We start from the raw sequence: 27,198 nt of genomic DNA on the forward strand, positions 1-27,198 counted from the left end.
TCAGCCAGACAGTGTCGGCTGGCGACCCCCAGGGGGAGAGCCTTCTCTGTCGGAGCACCCACCCTCTGGAACGAGCTGCCCCCAGAGATCCGGGTGATCCCAGATCTCCCCTCCTTCCGCCGCGCCCTTAAGACCTGGTTATTTCAGCAGGCAGGACTGGCCTAGGGGTATTTTAAAGGGGTTTTAAATTAAATTTTTACTAGAAGCGGCCAAATTTAAATAGTTATTTTTAATCTTTTTAAATTTTGTATTGTATCATTGTTTTAAACTGGCTGTAAGCCGCCCTGAGTCCTCCGGGAGAAGGGCGGGGTATAAATTTAATAAAATCTAAAAATCTAAATCTAAATGAGTTTTTCTTAAAAGAAAACTGCAGTTACGCTATGCAAATGAACACTGAGATATATTTTCATTGTGCTTTTAAATGTAAGAAAAGTTAAGCTGAAAAGGAAGAGCAACATATACTAGCCAGTAGAAATAAACAGTACAGTAAATATTTTGATTGGTCAAACCCTTGGTTTAGCAGACTTAAAATGCAAAGACAAAAATCTGCTATATATGTTGTACAAAAATAAAATATACAATTCTTAAAATCCTATTCCCATTTTATGAATGCATAGAATATATAAAATGCATAAAAACCCATTTGGATTTAACAGACATTCTACCTTAACAGAATCCCTTCCTCACTATTAGGTGTTTAATCTCTGTTAAATTGAAAATCTATTGGACTATGTAAAGAAAATGAACTTTTGAACATGAGTAAATAATAAAAAAAACATCCACATAGAGTTCAAACAGATAATGAGTCTACTGGAATATGTCACTGTGCATATAATTTAATTTTCTAAATATAAAGGTACAAATCATCTGGATGCTTCAGACAAATGTTTAAACCACCAGATCTTCTTGAATTCAACATCCATTGACCATGCTGTGCTGGGAATTGTAGTTTAGCAATATCTTGAAGGCTACTTCACTCTTACTTGAAATGAAATCTATGTTACAGAAAACCAACTACAAAAATGCTTCTCTTTTCTTTAATTTAGCCAGGAACAGAAGCTATATAGACCTGTTTATTTTAGAGAAGAGTTGAAGCCTTCATTCATCTCCCATGCAATCTCCAATGAAGCTTCTGTAACCCAAAAACTCTAACTCAAACTTCAACTCCTGTTTTTATCTACCGTATGTTTATACCCATCAGAAGCATTTACCATACAAATTAGTAACTGGACCTTTACACTTGAAGAACATTTAAATAGAGTACCTACAATAGGGGCAGTCTCCACTGTTTTGAAAGTTCCTTAAGGAGGAAAATTTGGGATAATTGAGACCAGAAATACATCTCTAACAAGTGTTCTACCTCAGATATTTGAGAATATGGCATTACCAAGTGACATCAATGGATTGTATAGGGGTGGGTGTATCTTTGTGTCAATGTTGACTCCTGGCAACTGCCTGGACTAGTGCCTGTAGTTTTCTTGGCAAGAATTTTGGAAGTAATTTGCCACTGACTTCCTAGGGCTAAGAGAGTGATTGGTCGGTCCAAGGACATTGGACTAGAAGTCACAATCTCCTGGTTTCTGTCCTCGTGGCTTAACTGTTACGCCAAGCTTGCTCTCTGTCAGTGGCTACAGAATATATATTCTGGCTTTAATTCCTAAATGGCCTTCCTTGGGTCATAAGGAGAAAAGCAGGGAAGAATATGGTCTATAGCCTAGGCTTGTTTTCCCTGCTATTTTAAACAGTGAAGTTAGTCTATCTAGTTATTATCAACTGAAATTTCTTATTTAAGCTTTTTGTGTGATACATGAAAAAGCTATTTAGAAATCTAACTTTTTATAGACTATATTTTAAATTAGATATTTATATTGTGTAGCCTATGAATGATTTCATGTGCTTGTTCTGCATATATTAACTAGTTACAATTCATGTTTGAACAAACCTTGGTTTGTACATTGTACATTGACAGCTATGACCTACTTTCTTTCTGGGTTTGAATTCCAACTAATTGATGCTTTTTTTGTTCAAAATATATATGAAACCAGATTCAGGAGAAATAATATTGCATTCTTAATGCAATATTATTTCTCCTGAATCTGGTTTCATATATGTTGTCAAGAAATAACCAGAAAATAGCAAACGGCCTTGGCAAACAACAAACCCATTATTTCAAGTTGCTTTAATTGTCAATCTGTATTATAATTATAATTATAAACTGATCTCAATCAGCCTCTTATCAAAACATTTAGCTTTTCACCATGCCAGCCTTTGCCTTAATTTATTTTGTTTTCAAATATAACGTTAATGCATATTAAGTGAAGAATAAAATGTGGCAGATATGCTGGTACCAAGCTAAATCCAATTAAGAAGTTTTTAAGACTGTAACTGTAAGTCTGTATGGAATGTATTCATTGAACAAATAATCTGCCAAGAAATCCTTGCATATCATGCCATGATTTGTAGCCATGCTGATTTTGTGCTATGCATACTTCTGTCCTTCAAAGCAACTTAACTGCTAGTAGCCTCAGACAATATAATTTATACTCAGAGCCAATTCAGTCAGTAAATGCCAAAGGGTGGTGGCCGAAACAGGGCTATTGAGAGATTGGATACTGCTATCAGCACTTTCTGAAACGCATTAAATCTTCTCTAATATAAAAACAACTAGCTCAGTGGTACCTGATGATGCTCAATGGTACAGAATGTGATGGTGGGCAAGACTAAGGAAGGCTGAGAGATAAACAGAATGGAATATCCTAGGGAAGAATATGGTAAATTGTCCGGCACACTGAACAAATTCACTTGTTAGATGTGTGCATAGCCTCAAATTTATTCTTAATTGATATTTAAAATTTGATCAAATCAATCTATTGAATTTTGATTTGGACAATCAATGTGTCTGGTTAAAGCAATAGCGAGTACTATTAGGATACCAAATTTTAAAGTACTTTCATATCCTATTAGCTTTTGTTTAAAGTAATTATTTACTATGGATCTACAGAATCAGATGAGACAAAATATACATAAAGTTGAAATAACTTTGGTAAGAACCTTACATTGATTTACAGTGTAAAAACACCCACAGAATTTTATATGAGATCTGTATTTTATTAATGTCTGAAAAGCAGAACTGGCAAAAAAGAGAGAGAAAAGAATAGGAGTGACAGTTCTATTTTAACACAACCACATTCTAGTTGAAAAATGTTTGACAAGTGAATTGAATAGGTAGGGTTGATCACGTTCAAGAAGAAGATAAAATTTATAGCTAATACACAAAACTAGGGTTTGGTATTGTAATATAAAAAGCAAGTAATTCTATTATCTCTATTCTTGTAGCAAGAGACATTTTTTTGCTGGATAAATCACTAGAGGGCAGTAGCAAACCCGTAACAGATATACATGTAGTACAGTATAAAATTATTTCCTAGATACCTGCAAACAATACAGCCTCAATGCGGTCCTTTATATACTCAGGACTATTTCCAAACACAGGTGGAACTGCTGATGTGCTATTTGGCCCTGGAACTACCAAAGGCCCTACTAAAAACGCACATGCTCCACCAAGGTAACTGATCAATGATGCAATAGCTGTGGCAGTGGCACGTTCATCTGGTGAAAACCATGTAGTAGAAAGAAGTGGAGAAGCACTTGTTACAGTTGGGCCTGCCAATCCATTTAACAGCTGTCCTCCGTGTATTAGCCTGGAGACAAAGCAAAAGAGAGAGACATACAGATTGAATTGCCACGCACAAGCTCCGAAGAGTGCTATTAAAAATCTATAGGAAAACAGTTCAATTGACATCTTTATGCTAGGCTTAAATGAAGATTTGACATATGAGCTTAGGGTTGGTTCCAAAAACTGGCACGAAGACAAGGATTAAAGTCAACAACCTTTTCAGGAAGTATATGATATTGTTTTGCTGATGTTGTAGGCACTAACCATTAAAATAAAGCTTCCTCCTTTTCCTCCTTTGTATTATTAATCTTGTTAGGATTTCATGTGAGGTCCCAGAATTTTCAATATTTGCTGTCAAGTGAATCGTCTTACCAGCCCCCGAAGCACAGATTAGTATTTAGTAATTATATATTAGAGAAATCTATTAATTAAGAAATAGTCTCAAAAACTGCCATTCACATTGTGGTAATAGAAAGAAGACTGGTTCTATATTGTATATTTGAATAAGAATATTTATATCTGATGAGTATGTGAGGCATATTCATTTTTTATGCATGTGTTAACTTTAATTTTCACTTACATCATGCATTAAGCAAATGAGAATTGAATTATGTAAAGCCAAAACAATATATATAGACTTCAAAAGACTTTGGTGAAAACGTAGTCAATAGCAAATGTTAGAGCAGAACACTGGAAAAACATCTGTTTTCACTATTTTTGTAGTATTAGTAATAATGTTATATAACATATTTTTGCAACATACACAAAACAAACCTTAAAAAGGGGAAAAAAGGGAAAATTGCATCATGCTCTTGTTATCAAAACTAAAAAATAGAAGCAATCAGTAAAGAACAAAAGAATTAAAGAAATTTGCAAATCTTCCAGACCAAGAAACCTCAAACCAATGAAATGAACTATGCTATGTAACTACTTAGTCTCATAATCATCATGTTGGGGCCTGAATGCTGTAATATGCTCTCTCTTTCTCTCTTTCTCTCTCCCTGACCCTGTCTCTCGGTTTCTGTCTCTCTCACTCCTTGAAGATACTCCACTGCCCGAAGCAGAACCCTAAGGGGACAGGAAAAACAACAACTAAAGCATCTAAAGTGGAGGTCCTGTTGCTTCTAACATGCAGCTCTCTTCATATCTCCAAGTATTCTTGCTATATGTATGCACACAGACACAGACATACAAACAATCCCAGCACTATTATAATTTAAACCAGTACAGATGGTCCTCGATTTACGACCACAATTAAGCCCAAGAATTATGTTATTAAGCAAGATAGTCAAGTGAGTTTTTCCCCGTTTTTGTTAAGTTGTTAAGTTAGCAACATGGTTGTTAAGTGAATCTGGCTTCCCCATTGACCCTGCTTGTCAGAAGGTTACAAAAGGTGATCACATGACCCCGGGTCACTGCAACTGTGAGAGATGTGAAGTAGTTGCCAAGCACCCAAATTTTGATCACGTGACCATGGGGATGCTGCAACAGTCATAAAGTGTGAAAAATGGCCATAAGTCATTTTTTCAGTGCCGCTGTAACTTCGAACAGTCAGTAAACGGATGGTTGTAAGTTGAGGACTAACTGTATCGTATGCAGCAATACTGTAAACGCTGGCTCTTCCAATTTCATAAAGGTCCTGAACAATTTTTTTTAAAGAACTTTATGGGATGAGACTCCAAAGTAGTTTTAATAAGAGTTGGTTCTAAAAAAATAGGAGTTCAATGCAAGTAGGCTTACAACGTCAGCTGGCCATTCTGGCATGTGGAAAAACTAAGCAACTCTGGTTGCAAGATCAGACCAAGGACATAGAAACGTGACTTCCATTCAAACTGTTCAAGTAACTAGCTATGGGTTTTGAATGTGATGGTCAGTTACTCTCTAGTAAAATCTTGGACTTGTTCTGGGATTGCTGAATACAAGAGTGAAAAATCTCTTGGCTTTGGCTTTTCAGTTCATACCTAGAAGTTGCATAGTAAGAGACCCCAGGTCAGGTGCCATTAAAAGGAAATAATAAATACATAAATTATTGCTGCATGTGGTCATATATGCAGGATGGCAGCACACCTGTTTTTTTACATGGGAATTGAATGACTGATTTGCATTGTTTTCCTTGAGAGACAGGACATAGTATTAATAGGTTCTTGCTGTCACTGCACGCCAGTGTTAGTTTTTAGTGCCAGTTCTTGACAATCCTGTTGCATAAAATTTACAGTTTATTATCTGCCACTATTGGTACTGAATTTTACAATTATATCTTCTTCGGCACTTTAAACCTTGGTTTCCTGATGTTCCTTTTCTGAGTAATGTTTACAGAATTAGGTATTCTTGATACTTCAGTCTGCAGTATCTCATGGAACTCTTATCTGTTATAGACCTTTATTCATTTATCAATTGAAGATGGGAGTCCATTTATACCAGTAGGCTCAAGCAAGGAAGAAATAATGTTGGGGACTAGATAAGCTTAGCCCAGAGTAAATGCGATTCAATTTACAGCTATTTCTTTTCCAGGTTCTTTCCATAAACAGAGAATTTTGGATTATACCTACCATCAGAGCTCTCCATTTTCTATTTTTTACTGCTTTTTATGCATTCCAAGTGTTTCATATTTGTGGAGTAGACACTGTGAAATACTGTCTAGATAAAATCTCTCTACCATGCATTTGAATCAATTTCACTGATTTGTGAACTCTGAATTAAACTGCTTTCCGCTTGGGGGTAAGATCACTTACCTTATCTTCTTAGAGACAAAATGAAAGAAGATATTCAAAATATAGTTTTCCACACATAGCAATCTATTACTAATGGGAGAGCCAAATTTGCCGTGGCTAATATAGCTGATAGAAATATGAATCCAACAGGACCTATACACATTTTGCTATCTCCGCCTTAAGTTCACTGTAGCTGATTTCAACCTGAAAAGTTAAGTTTTTCATATAGACCATCACCCACTCCAAAAACTGTTTTATGATTAGAAATACTTGTTACTGTTATTCCCCCTCCCCTTGTTTATGTTGTCCAAAAGGAGCAAAAAGCGATTGCATTTTTCTTCACATCTCACACGGCAATTTCAGTTTGAGTCGATAATATTAAATGCCTTTTATATGAAAGATGAAGATTGAAAGACAATTTTGTTCTATATCTGGCCTAAAAGGGAAAAAAAGCTTTTTTAAAAAATATGATCAAACTAAGAGTAGCATTTCGAACAAATCCTGTACCCTGTTCTCTGTTCTTAGGTTTGTATGTGATTTTTCCAATTTTCATTTAATTATTTTTAGATCTCAAACAATGTGAGGAGTAGTGAGAGTTCAAGACAAGAGTTTTCATAATATGTTTGAGGGCAAAATCATGGAAGAAAATATGAGGTTCTCTCAACAGAGTTATGAAATAATAAATTATTTAATCTTTCCTTTGAGATACTCTTATTTTATTTTAGTAAGTTTGGCATTCGTACAAAGGTCTTTATTTAGCACCCACTTTGCATTAACTTTACTTTTAGCTATTAAACTGGGAAAGCAAGCTTAGCTTCAAAGAGTTGAAGTGAATTATGTATGAATACATCACATCCTTTGAGCAACATAAATCATTGTATTTCATCAAGTCCAAAGTCAATTTGTCAAGAGGCATGGGGTGGAGGCTAGGTAGTAATTATACACTGTTTTATGCTAATATTTACCTGTTAGGAATGCAGAGTTTTTATATACTAACATCTTAAAGGCAAGATGAAAGACCTACTTCTTTGTCTTTGGGACAGAGAGAGAAGAAAAACAGATGAATCAGCACAATTTTTATTTAAAAATCTAATAAAAATAGTATACCTGGTTGGCCGGGATGAGGAAATTAGGATTATATACTGCTCACAAAAATAAAGGGAACGCAAACCCTTTCAGTTCCATGGTAAAATGTTCCCTTTATTTTTTTGAGCAGTATATTTGCTTTCTAAAATATATGATGTATATATGAGTTGAAAAATCATTGTTTTTTTTAAACTGTTAACAAATGCACAAGCACAAACAAACACACACACGCACAGCTTGCTCGCTCATAGTAGCCATGTGGTAATTCCAGATTATTTGATTATTTATTAATAATAATTATTGCAAGACCTTTGTGTTTTTCAGAAATGAAGGAATATAGAGAGGTCTTTGAGCTGAATAAATGAAACTAACATCAGCCTCCATTGCATCCCGCCCCCCAGAGAATGATAAACCCTAGCTAGAGTTTAAGCCTTGCCAGTTTCTCTTTCACTGTTGGGGACAAAATTCCCAAATTTGCCCTCCAGAGGATTCACGGTGAAAATGTTTTCCATTGCACAATGAATAAACTATGGTTTAAAATGCTGGCTTTGCACTACATTAAATTCAGCTGATGTTTTTATTTATTTGATTTAGGTACTGCCTGTCTCCAGTTTTACTCTGGGCAGCTCAGGATATAATATAAAAAGGGAAAAACAAATATATAATCATATAGGAAATATTAAACAAGATGGCATATCCAGTCAACCATACCAATATATATATATATATATCACACAGCCAGAAAGGGGCTTTAACCACCCTAACTGGGGAGAAGACCAGATCTTCAGTGGCCTTATGCTGTCTGGGTGGGAATCCCTCTACATCTCAGAAGACTGGCTTTCTGAGTCCCAAAAGAGGACACTGTTTAATTGGAAGGACCTGAAGTGAGAGTACATTTAGCTACTTTTCAATTCTGCATGAACAAAGAAGACTCCAGGAAGAGAACATACTATACCACTCAAAAATCCTTTTTTCATTTTGTGAACTTAGTATTTTATTTTGCTATTAGTTTTATTTTCTGTCTCAAGGCGAATTCAAAACAATCCTCCTCCCATTTCTCCCCACAGAAACAACTGGATTAACTGGTCCAATGTTGCTCAGTGTGTTTCTATGACTCAGGGCGGACTTGATCCTGGCTGTCTCCATTGTCAATCCAATTCCAACTAGACTGGATTACAATCCAAGGAAGTAGAAAAACTAGAACTAAATTTGAAAGAAAAGTCTTAAAACAAAACTTGGCATTATATGGTTTAGTTTTACATTTTTCTAAAAGAGTAGATAATCCTGCCATTATATCCTTAGGAAAGAAATATATGTTCTTTACTAAACCTTTTACTTTAATCTAATGAGCATTATAGGTATAGAACCTTGTATGCAGTTATGGTATTAATTTACTACAGATAGCAATCATATTTTATTTATAGACAAAGAAGATCAATCTTCATTCTCCTTAAAAGAATAAGGTGGGTTATTATTTGCAAATGGAACATCTTCCCCTTCCAATATAGATTTAGAATGAATGTCAATTTCCATATAAATAGTTTTGGGGGATGTTATATATATATATTAAAAATACTAAATATTTATAAACACATATATAGTGCCTTGGGATTCATTTTCAACATAACTAGACTACAATATATCATGGGTGGTACACAAACAATTTTGCTTATTAATACAGTACTACATGAATAAAACAAGAATATTTACTGCTTCTTGCAAAGTGAAAAGATTTTTACACAGAGGCACTGTGACCTGAATGAGGAACTGCTCTTAAACTGGAGAGAGGGAGAGAGACAGAGAGACTATTTCAGTTCAGAATGGTTTTGATGAGCATGAATAACTTGACTCAAATGCATTTGGCCATCCTTAATGTTGTTATTTTAAAACTTTAAACTTCAAGGAGTCCAAAATGCAGAAGGCTTTCAATTCTGAAAATCTTGTTATTTAGAAACTATTTGACTGACAACTTGTCAAGCAAGAACTAAAGATTTGTAATAAAGCAAATTCTGCCGTAACAGGCCAATTCCATGGCATCTCTGTGAACATTCTGACAGTGAAAAGGCAACAACATAATGATACAGCAAGGCCTCTGGCAACACAATGACATATTTTCTCCGACTTTCACATCATAATACTGTGTTATTGCAGAGCTACCGTAGCTGTCAACCTCTTGAAAATGTTTCTTTGGTGAAAGTTGCATCTAAGTTCCAAAGACATTGGCATAGGGAATCAGAGTTAGCAAGCAGCATTGAGATAAGGGAGGGGGGGAAGGTCATCCAAACATTTCACAAAACAAAACAAGTAAATATGAAATAATTATTTTAAAGATACACAAAGGAGCTTTTAAATGACTTACTGGATAGCTTTTCTTTAATGTGAACCAACAATACATATAAATATCAAGAAGTGTTTGTTAAACAGCCACTTGACTGGTCACCAGACAATTAAGCAAAAAGCTACTAGATGTTGAAATACAGGGAGCTCTTTTTAAAATTGCTAATATTGACTGCATTTACCTGAAGAAAAGCAACCCTGAATTTAAGAGGATTTCCCAAAAGGAAGAGTGGCAAGATAACCCTGACAAAAATACTGTGTAAAGCCATTTCCCCATCTTGCCAACTCTAGCAAAATAACAACCTTGGATATTATCTGTTCCTATGCAATAAATATATGCATGGAATATTTGTGTAGCCTTGTATGCAAATAAACTAATCTGCCAAACACATATTCCCCAAAAGGAAAATTGTGAAAATGTTGTCCCAGGACTTGTTTGCTATTCGGTGCACTGCAATAGGAAGAGGAGGATGGTCACAGAGGGCAGGCAGGAAGTCGGCCATGATGGGATAGGAAAAGGGACAGACAGAAAGTTCTTCCCAGCCAAAACAAAGGGTCACATGGTAAGTCAGGTGATTTGTTTGGTACTCAGCATTTTTAGTACTTGTTGTACTTCCCAGAATCAACTAACGAGAAGTACTAAGATACCACTGCAACTGAATTAGTATTTGTGTGTTTGTGTTTGTGTTTGTGTGTGTGTGCCTTGGAGTCGGTATTGACTCCTGGTGACGCCTGGCCAAGATCCTGAAGTTTTCTTGGCAAATTTCAGAAGTGATTCTTCCTAGGGCTGAGAGAAAAGAACTGACTCAAGATTACCCAGTTAGATTTGTGCCTAAGACAAGACTAGAACTGTCTCCCACTTTCTACTCTGATGCCTCAACCACTATACCAAAGCCCATGAATTAACTACTAATTCATACTAATTGCTTGACAAATAAGAGACCCTACATGCAGACATAATTGACCACCATATGCATATACTTAACAACATTCAAATATATATACAGTAGATGCCCCTACCCAGTGGTGGGATTCAGCTGGTTCGCACCACTTCGGCAGAACCAGTAGCTAATTTTTTGTTGCCCAGGCCCAGAATGGACTTCCAGAAGTGGCATCCACACAGAGAACTGATGGTTCACATATTTAAATCCCACCACTGCCCCTACCTCCTTCTAGGGAAACAGGAAAAGGAAAGGAAAATAAAATGGTCGGTGTGAGGTGGGAAAAGGGTAACTAAATAGAGGTAGAAATAAAAAACAGAAAAACCTCATGTAGGTGTTACAATAGGATGAAATTCACAGGCAACACAGCTTGTTTGTTGCAGTAGCTAATCGTCAGGCATATCCTCCAGGGAATCCCCACTTTTCACTAGTAATGTCTGCTAGGGATGTGCAGTCTTTCCCATTTAATTCCAAAATGGTGCTTCAGAGCATGCAAGAAGTCCAAAACACTTTGAAGCACTTCCAGCATTTTCCCAGGATTACATGGCTGCCTCTTTGTAGTAAGGATCTTGAGAGAAGGTATTTCTATTTTAAAGACAGATGCTACATTTAGGTCCTATGTGCAACAAAGAACTTTTTGGAATGCAATCTAAATGCATCACATAAGTCCTAGGACTCATCTGCATAACCTGCTCATCTCAGTATGTGAACTTGTCAATTCCTGATTATGGGAATGCATGCTGTAGTTCTCAGCCTGCCTACTGTGAAGGCAACCTCTGATGATCTTTTTGTTGTTGTTTCATAATCAAAAGTAGTGTTTTCTAATCTCTCCAGGAACAAATGGCATTGGGCCATCTGGCTGCTGGACTTCATTTCTTCCAGTCAATGCCTCCACTCCAACTGGCTAGTAGGTGCTCTGCCAGCCATTCCCTCCAGTCACTGATTGCTTCCCTCCACTGCCATTTTATTCTGGGCTGCTAGATTAGTGAAACAGTACTTTTTTTTAACTAAGTCCACTAATAGATACTTTTCTTTTACTTTTTGTTTTCTTTTATATCACTCCCATGAAGATTACTTAAAAGGTTATAGTAGGACTCTTCTAATTTGGCTGCTACAGCTACAATTGACAGCAAAATGCTTAAAATGATTATTAAATCTTTAAAGAGGCATTTCTCTCTCAGCTAGTTCAATGTGCTAACCAATGCTATAATCTATTTTTCATCAACTGTACTCCATGCCACATACATTTATAGATTTTCAGAGGTCTAATTATGAAGTTTTTCTTCTTGTTAAGATAAAACATACATTTTAAAATCAATACTCCCAGTATGCTAATGGCAAAACTTTTTGAAGCTAACAAATGTTCCTAAAGTTTAATGCTTGTAGCAGACAAACATGACTGCTTGTTCATGCAGATTCCTACTTCACTGATGTTTATGTCTCAGTATTTATGGTTCCTTCCTATTTTCTCTTCTCATCTATTTCTCTTTTGTGGATTGCATATTTATGGGCAGGTCGCAGCATGCCCATGAATTACCTCTGCTTCACCAGGTAATTGGTAGACCTCCAGTAAAATTCAAGGTGCTGGTTATCCTCTTTTCCAGGCATAAGGCTTGGTTATTTGAGGGAGCACCTATCTCCTATAGTTCCTGCACAACCATAATGTCTGAAAACATTGGTATCCTCCAGGTCTCATCAATTAAACAATGGTGGGACCCAAAGAAGTGGGCCTTCTCTCTCATGGTATTGCTGGAACATCATCCCACCTGAGATTCACATAACCTCTACTTTGTCTCCATTAAATGAGTCCTTAACATCTGGTTGTATCCCCTGGCTATGAGTTAGAATTGTTGGCAGATCCTTGGTGAAGCATTTTGGTTACTTGATTGATTGTTGGTTTTCTCCAGTTTCTTTTGGATTCTATATTGCTGTTGTGTTTAGTAAGACCATGCATTAAAGATGCAGTGCGTAACTTTGTCTTCTAAGAATCCGCAATTCATAAGACCTTCAAAAGATGCACCAGTCAGTTTAATTTTTGGCTAATCTACAAAGCATCTTTGTTTAATGGATCCATCTACAAATTCCATTACAAAACAGCTCTTTCCAATGATGATTTAATCAAAGGGTGTCAATGTGTATGTGTATGTAATAATACAGTATTAACCTTGTGAATTCTCAAGCGTCCTCTTTCTGCTATGTATTCAAGATGGACAGTGATTAATATTTATATGTATTTATATGTAAGGGTGTAGATATATACATATGTTGTATACAGCATGTTTATATGTATGTTATGTATGTGTACACTTTTGAGAGCAGGCAACAGAATTTCATTTTTAATGTGTGCCAGTGTGCCCACAGTAAAAAATGATAATAAAGGTTATCTTATCTCTTCATATGCATACCACCAATCAGTCCCCTGTCCCCCTATTCTGAACAGGAATGAGATATGTACAATTTTTATACCAAATAATTTATCGATTTATTTTATGAAGATAAGTAAGCCAGTGCCTTGAATACTCTGCTACTTTTTTAATGAATAAACTTATTAATACTCTGAAGTTCACTGGAGTTTCAAAAATTAAACTCATAGCCAGAGAAACTTAACATTAATCACTAGGTGATAAAGATATGGTATTATACAACTACTTATTTTATTAAAGGGAGTGATAAATTTCACGCTTCCATTTTTTTTATGTTCTCATAGGTAAACTACATGTGGAGAACCAGATTTTGTGCCCTATTCTTTATTTTTTTAATTATTTTTTAAAATTACAGTCTTTAGTGTTTAGTAAACAACATGTTGTCCGAGTTCAAATATTTAACTTTAACTTCTTCAATATAAATCTGTGCAATACTACACAATTCAGTATTTTTTTCCTCATCCTCTTTTCTTCTTCATATTTTTTCCATTTTCCCCTCATTACACCATTACAATTTTGGTACTGTTAATGTATACAAAGTTAGATAAGCATCTTCATCATATTTTACTAATATCATACAAATAACAATAATATCAATTCATAAATCAATAGTCAATTCATTAATCAATATCCTGTTTTTCGTGCTCTTGTTAGGGTTTGATTTCCCATCAGCATTTGAAATATCTTTATCAGTTATGATTTTCTCAGTATTAATTACATTTATATAGCTAAAAGTTTTATTCAAATCAATCCTCCTCTTATCTTCATATTTCCCATATCAAAAAGAAAAAAGAAAAAAATGCTATCTTAATTCTAAGTCATATTTTTCATTATAAAAGTCTAATTATATCTAAGGGTCATCCATATTTAAACATATAATGCCCCCTCTAAAAGGTCAAATCTTCTGTTTTTTAAATCTGACTCTTTCTTTCTTTCTTTGCTAAGTCGCTTTCCAAGCCAGGGCAATTAGATCGCCCAGGAATTTTCTTTTTATTTTTGTAAAAATTGTTTGGCATGAGGAAGACAATCCAGGTAGGGTATTTTATTTTTGGGGGGGGGGGAATGGGAATTCCGCCCATTTATATTTCTTAAACAACTCCCAGTTCCTTTCTCCCTCCATTTCTCTTTTCATTCCCTGTCTCCCAAGTTGTGACATTTCCCTTAACAGCTCTATGTTCCCTTTTTAAAAATCTTCTCCTTGTCATCAGATATATTTTGCAGACCTAAGGGGTAAAAGGTCTTTTGCTTCTTCATTGTTATAGTCATTGTTATAGTCTTGCAGTATTTTGTTTGTATATAGTTGTTTATATTTCCCTTCTTTTATCTCTAACTCCATTTCCTCTGTTTCGTCTTCTGATTTCTGGATTATTTGTTCATATTTTGTAGTCATTATCTCGGAACTTTCTAGTTGTAGATTTAATTTGGAGATTTGCTCGTTTATATTGTCTACATTGTTTTTAGTCTCATGATGATTTCTTTTATGTCTTCTTTGCATTCAACAATTGTTTGGTGAATTAGTTGTAGCATAGAATATATTTCTTTCTGAAAGGTGTTTATTTTTTTTGAGGCATCATTCATGGAGATCCTCTAGTATCACCAGACTCAGTAAGAGTAAATTAAAGTTTCCTCTAGTTTTCTGGTCATTATATGTATTCTTTATAATCCAATAGATTCCAAACAATAGATTTAGTTCTGAAAGCAATATTTTATAGTAATCCTTTGTCTCAAGTATCCAAAAACTGTCAATCAGGCAAGGTTGTAATCCACTATGTTCGAAGTGTTCAAAATGTTCAACCTCTCTGAAAACAGCTAAAAAGTCTCTCCCAGCCAGGCGTAGTCCAAGGTCAAATTTTTCTTTCTCTCCCACTAGCTCTTGAAGTTAAAAGTCCAAGCTCAGTAGGTATTTATAATCCAAGAAAGTCAGGGTGATAAGTATGCCAAAATATTTTCCTTTATTGCCAGCTGTTCTCCCAAGCTAGGAATCATCAAGCAGCCAGGAAGCAAATTATAATGCTATACACAAATCCACCACTAGATGTCATTCAAAATCCATTTTCCACTCTTAAAACAAAGGATTGATTTCTTCTTGGGAATCTTTCCCAGGAAATTCAGTTGTAAAATAATAAAAAAAGGATCAATATTCTCACCCAGTTCCAAACATGCTATTTACAAGGTATTAAGTAGTGCTTTTTTCTCCTTCGGTTGTCAGCAGTTAATGGCCAGCCACAGGAATGTGGCTGGACTTTCCCCTGCCGGTTTGGAGGGCTTTCCTTGGATCGAATGGAGAAACTGCTGTCTCTCTGTGATCAACAAGGCACCCCTCCTCTTCATCGCCTCTTCGGGGTGATTTTAGGCCCTTTTTAGGGCCCCCAGCAGGGCAAAATCGGGTGCGGAAGACAGAGCTCTGCCTTCCTGCGTCCCATCTCATTGCGACGCACTATTCTTTAAAAGACCTTATTAAGATCACAAATCTCACTCCAAAATATTAAGTTTTAAAATTAAGTGGATTTCCAAAAGCAAATATAACAGAAAAACATAAAATACAGGTAGTCTTTGATTTACAACAGTTCACTTAGTGATCTTTCAATGTTACAACAGCACTGAAAAAAGTGACTTATGGCCATTTTTCACACTTATGACTGTTGCAGCATCCCCATGGTCATGTGATTTACATTCAGATGCTTGACAACTGGCTCACATTTATGATGGTTGCAGTGTCCCGGAGTCATGTGATCCCCTTTTGCAGCATTCTGACAAGCAAAATCAATGGGGAAACCAGATTTACTTAGCAACTGTGTTAATAATTTAACAACTGCAGTGATTTACTTAACAAATGTGGCAAGAAAAGTTGTAAAACGGGGCAAAACTCACTTTAAAAATTTCTCACTTAACAGCATAAATGTTGGGCTCAATTATGGTCATAACCTGAGGACTACCTGTACATCCATACTACAAATCTCTTCTATTAATCAATCTGTTTTTTTAATCACTTAATATCAAATTCATTCTGAAAATTTATTGGTAAACTCAATTTATGATTTCACAGAACTAGATTTTATGACAATAGATAAAACAAGCCAAGGGAAGGCATGCTTAACTTAACCTGTAAAATGAATTATCTTAAAGATTTCATTTTATAAAAAATACAGCAAAAGTAAGTATTAAATCACATATGTTGGTCTGCCATTCCAGAATTTTTAGGCACTAAATTGGGGAGGTAGCTAATAAGTGAAAACAAAAGGATTTCTTTCCTTTGTTTTCTATTCTAAATAGTCTCAGAACTCTTTAAATCTATTCCATGATTACTTTTCAACTGATTCATAATACTCAGGGTAGACTTAACTTATATTGAAATTCAAACTATCGAGGCTTTTTGTGCAAGGTTAGCTACATAGCTATAATTCCTAGAAAACATTATCTGCATTGTGGTTACATGCAACTCAATCACTGTTTGCATCTATCATTTGCAACTGCTTGTAATTCATTTCAAATTCATTTTATTTTGTATAGATGTAGCTGTTACTTATTTTACATAATGCAACAGGAAGAAAAACAATTCCCAAATACCTTGCTTTTAACACAGGAACAAGAGTGGTAATTTTACTGTTTCACTATTCACTTAAGTACACAGAGATCATAATTTTCACAATGCAACAATGTAACATACACAGGTAGTCCTCAAGTTATGACAGCAATTGGGACCAGAATTTCCAAGCAATGTGATCATAAAATATGACATTATGTGACCTCGATGCTTTGCAATGGCAATCCCAGCAGGCCCCATTGCTGTTATTAAATGAATCCCACTGGTCATTAGGCAAGGACCCAACCCAATCCAGAACATTCCCATATTGCTCCCTCCCAGCCCTGACCCTCACTAAGGTAAATGCTTCCTTTTCAACTCCCCCAACCTGTCTATTTCCTGCCATGTCTACCCTTTTGGTTATCCTACACGCCACTGCCTCTGCAGGCACTGTGTTCTGCCAGCACTGCTAACCCCAACGGATCTTCATCCTCTTTTTCCTCCCTCAGGTGACTACAGTAGGTGTGCTGGCCTGGCCTTTCATGAGACAGTAGCTGGCCACTTTTAAAACTATCATTCTGCCACTTAATAATTTGGGATCTTTATCATGTATCCTTTATTGTAGTTTCCTAGTGATAAGATAAATTATTAGTTTTCTTACCATTTCCTTGTTTCTTGGTTGGATACAGGTATGCATCTCAGACCAGCGCCTACCACCATGAGAAAGGATGTTAGCAACACAGTTTCCCTGAGGCCTGCAGGGGAAAAAATAGACATTGCTTTAGTAAAACATATCAATTCAGGAACTGGAAAGTTCAAATTAATCAAATACAACACTGTTAATAAAATCCCAAAGATTAAGATAATAAAAACAGAGTGTTTCATCATAATTAAAGCCAAAATATTGCTGGACCTTATTTCACTGTTGCCAAGCAAGAAGGCATGAGGGAAATAGTTTTATACTTTTGTTATCTCCAGCAACTGGTGGTTAGAGACTTATTGTTTCCAGTTCTGAAAGTATTATCAGCATGGTTTGTAGCCTCATTGAGCTTCATCCGCTATATATTTTGTCTACTTTCCTTTTAAAGCAGTGAAGACTACTGATCATGGCACAAGTTTGTATTGCTGAATTCTACAGCAGAATTACATTCTGCACAAATAATGTTGAAAAGATATGCATGCAGCTGAAACTCTAGAACAGTGTTTCTCAACCTTGGCAACTTTACAATAGCTGGAAAATTCTAGGAGTTGAAGTCCACACATCGTAAAGTTGCCAAGGTTGAGAAACACTGCTCTAGAAGATACACAGAGGAACTACTGGAGTGTAAACCCACATTGCATTCCTTAAGAAAGTAAGGATAGCCCTGTCATCATCCATTTTAAACCAGCACTAGGTTTCCCATAATGGCCAGCCAGATGCCTTTGGAAAGCATACAAGCCGAACCTGAAGGCATACTCCTCTTTAACCACCAGCCATTCTTCTCCTGATATTGGTAGTTGAAGGAATACTGCCACCTATTTCGTGGTATCAAGTCGAATAACAGCCCTTAATAAACCCTTTTTCTATATTCTTGTGGATTAGATAAATGCTCTTTGAAATGCATTCAAGTCAATAATCATCATTGCATGCTGTGGTAATGAATTTTACTAGTTAATTATGTGCTTATATGAAGATGTATTGCTTTTATCTGTTCTATATCTGTTCAATAAGTTTTACTGGATGATCCTTAGTCCTTATGTTCTGAAAAGGAATGTGTTTCTATTTTATCCAAACTATGATTTTATACTCAATTATGTCTTTTCCACCTTTTTTCAGTGATAAATGGTCCTCAAAGTTCTATCATTTTCTCACAGGGAAGGTGTTCAAATTATTTTTCTTGTCCTCATCTGCATTTTTCCCAGCTCCGGCTACTTTTCTACAGTTGGCAACCAGAATTACAGATATGGACGTATCTTAAATTTGGAGAATCTGATCATGTTTATTTTCCATCTTTGCTTTAATGATTTGTCTTTTCCCAAATCCTACATACTGAGCTCATATCGTAACTGAACTAACCAAGATATTTTTCTCACTAATTTCTTGATTCAAATGCCAACAAGTATACATGTGAACTTGTAGGGTGGAGGCAGATGTTGACTTAATGTGCATCTGTTTACACTTAGTTCAGCTAACCACATTCATTATTTACCTGATCAGTTTTATTCATCAACTTTAAAGAGCTCTTTGCTATCATTTATGGCTTGCCACTTAGAATAAATTGGTAGCATGTGAAAACCTGGCCTTGCTTACCCAACTAAAATCCTTGAAGGACTATATTTCTTACTTTCCTCCATTCAAGAAAATTCCTGTTTATTTCTACTTTATTTTTTAATAGTCCATTAAAAAATCTTATCACACAACCATTAAAGAGATTTTGATGAGGAACTATGTCAAACGCTTTTAGAAAATTCCAATATATAGTGATGACTAAGTCACCTCTATCCACATGCCTCTTGACACTCATGTTCCCCTATGTGTTTAGTGACTATTTGATTACCATATCTACCAATTTGCCTGGAACAAACTTCATTCATTCATTCATTTTCTATGACTACCCGTCACAATTCATTACTCTGAAGCTGACAGTATGGGATTCTTATGCATCTCCCCAAATCTGTCAACTCTGCAACAAACCTGAATGAAGCCATTTGGCTCGTTTTCAGTTGCCACCAGAATGGGAGGGTGGTGGTGGAATTTTTCTGCTAGCTTAAACAATTCTCTGTCCCGTGGGAACCAAGGTCATTTCTGTTTGTTAGACTGGGAGGTGAGTTTTCTGTTAGAAAGCCCGCCAAACTGTTCTATCAGGAAACGTAGCTGACTGCATAGTAATGGGGTGGGAAGTTTAACTTTGTATACTGTAACATTTTGGAGGGAACTTTAATCTTGGTTTCACTTTTGACAGTGCCGATACTTTGTAGTCAATAAACATATTCTTAAAGGAAACCTCAAGCCACAAAGTTCTGTTTCAGTTGGTCTCATATATCGGAACCATGACAATCTCTTTCTAAAATTAGCATCATATTGTCTACTTTCCAATCCTCTGGCACTGATTTTGATTTGAAGGTCATTGTTTTCTTTTGCCTTAAATGCCCATTTGACATGTAAGAATTTTAGAGTGGCTGGCATCAGGACCTGATGATATGTTGCTATCTCCTAGAATATCCTCCATTGTTAACCCAATTTGCCTTAGCTGCTTTAGTTCTCTCCCTCATCCCCACCCTCGAAAATCAAACCCAGCTTGAGCTACCCATCTTACGTCTTCTGTAGTAATGAAAGGTACAAAAAAAATCATTCAGTTTCCCTGCAATTTCAGTATTTTTCTTGGTTCAATATTTTTATTCTTTTGTTATCTCATGGCATTCACCTTGTTAGCTGGTTTTCCTTTCAGTCTTTTTTATTAACTCCCTCATTTTTCAGGAATTTCTGTTTTTGTAATCAGATTTGGCTGTGCTGGACCTGCAGATAATTTTCAGGTATGGTAAACCTAACAGTATTCCTTCTAGTCAGTACCAACTCTATCTCCAGTAGTACTCAATGACCTTCTGTGAGACATTCGGCTTTCTCTACTATCCTCTATTTTTAAACTTATTGTAATTGTTTACATTTGCACTTTAAGAATTTCATATTTTGGAATTCTCATCCACCTTGAGCTCCTTTTTTCAACAGCTTCTTCTGCTATGGAATCCTATTTATCACTGCTTTGAATTTATCTCTTATACCCAGTTCTGGTTACTTTGATTTCCTCAATTAAGTCTTTCTTATTGGTTAGTATCAAGGACTGCTCATTCTTTTTTGCTTTTCTCTACTTACCAAAGAAGAACGTCGTCAGGAAATTTTTATGCTTTGATAATTTTATCTGCATTCTTCTGTGGTTTTCCAGATGTATCATTTTTCAAATTCAGTGACCAAAACTGTACCAGTATTCTAAATGCTGATATTCTATAGATTTATATAAATGTATTACTGTACAATATAAACTTGGTGGTTTTCCTTTTAATCCCTTTCTTAATAATCCCTGCTGAGTTAATACCTTGAGTTCGATTCACTAGAGTTTCCACTTTTGTAGTCAAATGTGACTGTGCTGGACCTTGAAGAAATTTTCTATTTGCATGCATGTTTAACCTAATAGTATTACTTCAAGTAGCATCAACTATGCTTCCAGCACCATTACAAAAATCCTATGTTCTTCTATAAAGGAAAGAAGACAGATTGTTTTTTTGTTTTTTTTTACTGCTACAGACTTTCAAATGCAGCATTTTGCTGTACATTTTTATGAGAGATATGGATAAAATGGAAGTAGGTAGAGGCTTAATCTGCTCCTTATCCTTGTATTCTCTCATATTGGAAAATCAATGCTTTTGTGTCTTTAGCTTTACCATGAGTCATGTCTCCTGGACACACTGCAATGCACTAGAATACTAAAAATTAATTCTATAGACATTTTTATTTGACAACTGGATTCATATGTAAAATTGATTTAACATGCTAAATATGTTAGAAAATGTCTACAAAGATTATTATCAGCCTCCTGTTTCTCTCTCCCACACATTCTTTTCCCACCTGGGGGAGGGATAGTTTATGGATTTCCAAAAACTCAAAATAAGAATGGATAAGAATGGAGCAGAAACCAGTATTTTTTTCTATTCTCTCACACTTCTTCAGGCTAAGAGAAAGCTAAATAGAGGCACACTGAGTTTTAAAAGGGATAAAATACCTTTCTAAGCCTTTTAAAGTTTTAACTGTGTTGAGTTCCAGATGCACTTATTGGGAAGATATCTGTATGAAGACCCTTAAAGTATTTAACTGAATAACAGACATCTGTACTTGTTTATCTACACTTATATTAATCTATGTGACACTAGAAGCTAATTCTGATTTGAAGATACATAACCAATCAGTTCTTTAACAGTTTTAATGCTAAAATCTCTTTTTCCTGGTATTGCATGCTATATCATCAAAGTCATGCTACAGTTAAAGCATTACATCTCCTAGAAAAATTAGAATGTTCTGCATATTTTCTCTGTACCACAAATATTGACAAATGCTGTTCAAGGGAGGGAAAAAATAATGCTAGAGGTTTAGATAATATGAGTAAGTCACAACTGAAAGCCAAGGACTGGCATGAACTGTTATGCATCAATTGCTCTGGCAAACAGCACTATCAACAAATAAGCCTTTTTCAAACCTATTCTGATGGCCAGAAGTCATTGAAGATACAACTTGGATCACAGTGAAAGAAGAAAAAACCAGTCACAGCTTGGGAAATGGGGATCTTTGCAAAAGCATTTCCAAAGATTTCAACAAAAATAAAAAGATCTGTGATATACTTGCCAGAAAGCAGAGTCCTGATAACAATTCATCCTCTTATCAGAATTCAACTTCCTTTCTATGCTCTCCAACAATGCAATCTGATTTCTACTATCTTCCAACCTACTCTACCAATGGATAAGAAATCTGCCTGGATTTCAGCTTTTCTTAAGCTTTCTTTTCTGCACCTAGGATTAAATATTTTATAGTTTGCTTATTGCTTAGTGTGTACTCTTCCATTGCCTACATTCTAGGCAATCTAGTGCTATAAGTGTGATTTTACATCTTTCAATTTGTAAATATATCATCACCAAGTATATTGGATTTATAGAACTTTTAACATTTTTACCATGCATAGGTAGAGTTCTTATTGTCCAAATGAAGAGGAATTCCATGTATCAGTGAAAATTAGAGTGGAGAATCAATCCTCATCTTCATAAAGGTGAATGAACTGGAGATATACATAAGCTCTGGATATCAGGATCCAAAAAAATATTTGAGTACCACAAGCCAAGTCATGTTGGCCATGATATACTTTGTACAGAAAGATCAATTGCATTCTGTTCAAATATTAGTGCTGGCTATTTCCCCAAGCACCATGGGGAAGAAGAATATGTGGCATAGAATAAATGAGAATAAAGGATTGATGCCCACATGGTAACGACAATAGTGAAACTGATTTTTTCTCTGACTTAAGTGAATTGGAAATTGGTCAGATAACACTGATCTGTTTATTGCTTGGAGCTGCTGTCTTGTATTCCTTCCTCTCCAATATTAAGCCACACTAATCTAGTTCGATCTCATTAGAAAGGGCAAATCCTTCTTTCAGTAGCTGTAATTAGGAATCAGAGAGCTGCCTGGTTACCTGGTGAGGAAACAGTGTTAATAAGCTCTTGGCATCAAATAGTTTCTGTGGGAATTGAGGACTATTTGAAAGGGAACAATAATCATGGTATCCTTCTGAACTGCATTTATCTAGGATACCTTTCTGCAAGGTTCTGCTCCTTCCTAAATAGGTAGTCCCAACCAGTGTATGTGTGTGGGGTGTGTGAAGGTGGGTAGATTATCCAGACAGCCATTTTCTTATGGACTTCAATCCTCTCTCATATTTTTAATCATCTACATCAGTGACCCCCAACCTTTTGGCCACCAGGGGCCAGTTTTCCGCGGAACAGAGGGGGTGTGGTTTCGCATGCTGCCTGCATTCCGTGGATGGGGCTTCGCTTGTCTTCATGGCCCAGTTTCTGGCATGCCACGGCCCGGTGCCGGTCCATGGACCAGGGGCTAGGGACCCCTGATCTACATGAAATCAGTGGGAGAGCATATGTCCATTTGGAACACAGTGTTATCTGTATGCTACAGTATGTACTATAATGTCTTGTTCCAGTGTACAGAAGGTTTGGATGGGCTGAAACATGTGGAGACTCAATCTCAGCAAGATGGGAACAGGATCTAATAGAATCAAATATAATAGAAGCTGGAAGGGACCTTGGAGGTCTTCTAGTCCAGCCCCCCGTTTAAGGAGGAGAACCTATACCATCTGAGACAAGTGACTATCTAGCCTCTTCTTAAAAATCTCCAGTGATGGAGTGCCCACGATTTTTGGAAGCAAGCTGTTCCACTGGTTAATTGTCCTCATTGTCAGGAAGTTTCTCCTTAATTCTAGGTTGCTTCTCTCTTTGATTACTTTCCTTCCATTGTTTCTTGTCCTGCCCTCTAGTGCTTTGGTGAATAACGTGACCCTCTCTTCTTTGTGGCAGCCCCTCAAGTACTGGAATACTGCTATCATGTCTTTCCTATTTCTTCTTTTCTTTAGACTAGCCAGACCCACGTCCTGCAGCCGTTCTTCATATGTTTTAGTCTCCAGGCCTTTGATCATCTTAGTTGCTCTTCTCTGATTTTTTCCCCAAACTCTCAACATCTGTTTTGTGATATGGTGATCAAAATTGATTGCAGTATTCCAGGTGTGGTCTTACTAGGGTTTTATAAAGCGGTACTAATACTTCACGTGATCTTGATTCTATGCCTTGGTTTATACAACTCAGGATTGTATTACCTTTTTTGGCTGCTGCTGCACACTGATGGCTCATGGTCAAGTGATCGTCCACAAGGTCCCTCTCACAGTTACTATTTTTAAGCCAGGTCTCGCCCAATCTGTACTTGTACCTTTGATGTTTTACTGCCTAAACATAAAACTTTGCTTTTCTCCACATTGAAACTCATTTTGTTGCACAGGGCCCTTTGTTCAAGTTTGTCAAGATCTTTTTGGATCCTGAGTTTGTCTTCTGGGGTGTTGGTTACTCCTTCCAGTTTGGTGTCATCTGCAAATTTGATGAGTTCCCCTTCAATTCCCTCATCTAAGTCATTTATGAAGATATTGAAGAGTACTGGGCTTAAGATGGAACCTTGTGGTACCCCACTGCTTACTTCTCTCCATGTGGATATGGTGCCATTGAGGACTACTCATTGAGTACGGTTTGTCAACCAGCTACAGATCCATCTGGTGGTGATGCTGTCTATTCCATCTTTTTCTAGCTTATCAAGGAGTAGGTTCTACCTTGTCAAATGCCTTACTGAAGTCTAAGTATATTATGTCCACAGTATTTCGCTGGTCTATTAGTTTAGTCACTTTATCGAAGAATGAAATAAGATTGGTTTGGCATGATCTGTTTTTGACAAACCCGTGCTGGCTACTAGTTATAACTTTGTTTGCTTCTAGTTGTTCGCAGATCTGTTTTTTGATGATCTTTTCCAGGGGATCTTCCCAGGTATTGATGTTAGACTGATTGGTCTGTTGTTTCCTGGGTCTGTTTTTCCCCCTTTCTTGAAGATGGGAAACACATCAGCCCTTTTCCAATCCTCAGGTATTTCCCTGGTGCTCCAGGATTTTTGAAAGATATGGTGCAATGATTCTGAGATAACATCTGCCAGCTCCTTCAGAACTCTGGGGTGTAATCTGTCAGGTCCCAGTGATTTATATTCATCAAGGTAAGATAGGTGTTCTCTTACCATTTTCTTGCTTATTTTAATTTTTGTTTCTAGTTTGTCTTTTGCAGTGGTTTTTTTTGGTATGTTGGGCTATAGTTTCTTTTTGTGTGAAGACTGATGCAAATTATGAGTTAAGCAGTTCTGCTTTCTCCCTGTTGCCTATTATTTCCTTGCCATCTTTTCTCTTTAATGGACCTATAGTTTCCTTGACTTTTTTCTTGTTGTTAATATATTAGAAGAAACTTTTTTTATTATCCTTGATTTCTGTTGCAAGTCTTTGTTCTGAGCCTTTGCTTTCCTGACTTTATCTTTGCATGTTCTGGCTGTCTGCTGATAATCGGCTTTAGTTATGTGCCTCTCTTTCCATTTTTGGTATTTGTCCTTTTTGTCTTTTAGTTTGTTAGAAAGATCTTTGTGCAGCCATGCTGGTTTCTTCTTGAGTTTCTTGTTTTTCTTTTTCAGTGCTATTCTGCTGATATGGGCTTTTATGATCACATTTTTCAGGGTTTCCCACGCTTCTTGGGTTGTTTTCCCCTTTAGGATTTTCATCCATGGGATCTTTCCTAGATTCTCTCTGAATTTGTTAAAGTTAGCTCTTTTGAAGTTTAAGACCCTGGTTGGATTGTTTTCTGTTGCTAGTGTTTGCATTATATTAAACTCCAGTATGATGTAGTCACTTTTGCCCAAGGTTCCGGTAACTTCAACTCCCTCTGTCACTTCTTCAGTATGGCTTTACGCCCAGTATGGCTTTACATCTAGTTCCCTCTTCCACCTTTTGTTAAGTATGGTATTCTGCTCTAGTGTGTGTATGGGATACTGTCCCTGAAGAAGTAGGGTTGTATCATGGGACTCCTCTTGGACTAATGGCTACTGATATGTGAGCAGAGAGAGGACAGGTATGTGTGTGTGTGTGGGGGGGGGGGAACTTTGCCTAAATTCAGTTGGTGTGCTAGCTGCAGCCCCCCACTTAGAATGAGAGAACTTTGCAATAGTAACAATAATATCATTACTATGCCTGTAGCCTACTGCAATGCAGTCTACATGTACTGCCTTTAGAGACCATTCAGAAGTTTCCATTTGTCCAAAATCAGTAGCCCAGTTATTTGTTGACACTTGCTCCTAGTGAAGCACATTACAGCTTAGCTCTGGTCTCTGCAAAGGCTTTCTTTTAGCTTCTGTGCTGGTTATTATCAATAAATTCTGCGTGGCTTGGCACTGAGGTACTTGTAGGACCTTCCTCTCAATCCAGAATCTACCTGCTTGACTTGTGTATCAGAGAAATTATATATGGAGTGGAAGCTCATAGCTTTTAGGTAATACCATCTATATTATGAAACGGCCTTCCATTAGAAATCAGGTTGGGCCCACAATTTTTGTCTTTTGGAAACTTTTGAAAACTGAATTACTGTATTCTGGGGGTTATATGGTGAATACTAGGAAGCCCAATTTTGTCTAATGATATGTACAGTAGTTATAAGTTATTAAGTTCAGATCTTGGGTTGTTATTGTTTTCACCATAGATGGGGTTTTTTTGTTTCATTTAACTACTGTAAACCACTGGGCTTCTTTTGTTTGTACCAGGTATAAATACGATACAAAGTATACTGTAATCAGGAATCATTAGAATTATGTAATAGCTTCCAACTTTATTCTGTTGACCTTTGAAATTGGAATATTCACTGGAGACCAAGATCATGACCTTGACTATAAGTTGGCTGACTCAATATTCAGCAACATTTTAGTTGATTTCTAAGGTAATCCTCATAATCTATAAGTCCCAGGTAGGAGATTCATAGATATCGTTTATCATAGCACTTAAATTATCAACATTTTTAAAATTGCAGTGTCCACTCATGATGTTTAATTTTCTTAAATAATCTATTGTACAAAATACTAGAAGAAAAAGTAATATATATTGCAACACTCCCCAGATAAAACCACTCAACCATATTTATTTATTTTATTTATTTTATATTTGAATTTATATCCCGCCCTTCTCCCGTAGGACTCAGGGCGGCTGACAATCTATTTAAAATACATACAAAACAATACAAATTTAAAATTAATTAAAAGGAATATTAAATATTTGTCGAATTTAAAATATAATTAAAACCCCCCTAAAAATTACCCTAGGCCAGTCCTGCAAGCTGGAATAACCAAGTCTTG

General features: G+C 36.2%; 1 protein-coding gene across 1 annotated transcript in view; it reads right to left on the minus strand.

Annotated features, from left to right (window-relative positions):
* SLC49A4 (solute carrier family 49 member 4) overlaps window positions 1-27,198 on the minus strand; it is an 89,427-nt gene that overhangs the window by 51,094 nt on the left and 11,135 nt on the right. The window contains exons 3-4 of the mRNA XM_015818916.1: window positions 17,359-17,452; window positions 3,433-3,701 (exon numbers count right to left, since the gene is read on the minus strand). Coding sequence (XP_015674402.1) covers window positions 3,433-3,701; window positions 17,359-17,452 — 363 coding nt within the window. The remainder of the gene's footprint in view (window positions 1-3,432; window positions 3,702-17,358; window positions 17,453-27,198) is intronic.

The sequence above is a fragment of the Protobothrops mucrosquamatus genome, unplaced genomic scaffold, assembly GCF_001527695.2.
Source record: "Protobothrops mucrosquamatus isolate PMUCROS unplaced genomic scaffold, P.Mucros_1.0 scaffold822, whole genome shotgun sequence".
Classification (NCBI taxonomy): Eukaryota; Metazoa; Chordata; class Lepidosauria; order Squamata; family Viperidae; genus Protobothrops; species Protobothrops mucrosquamatus.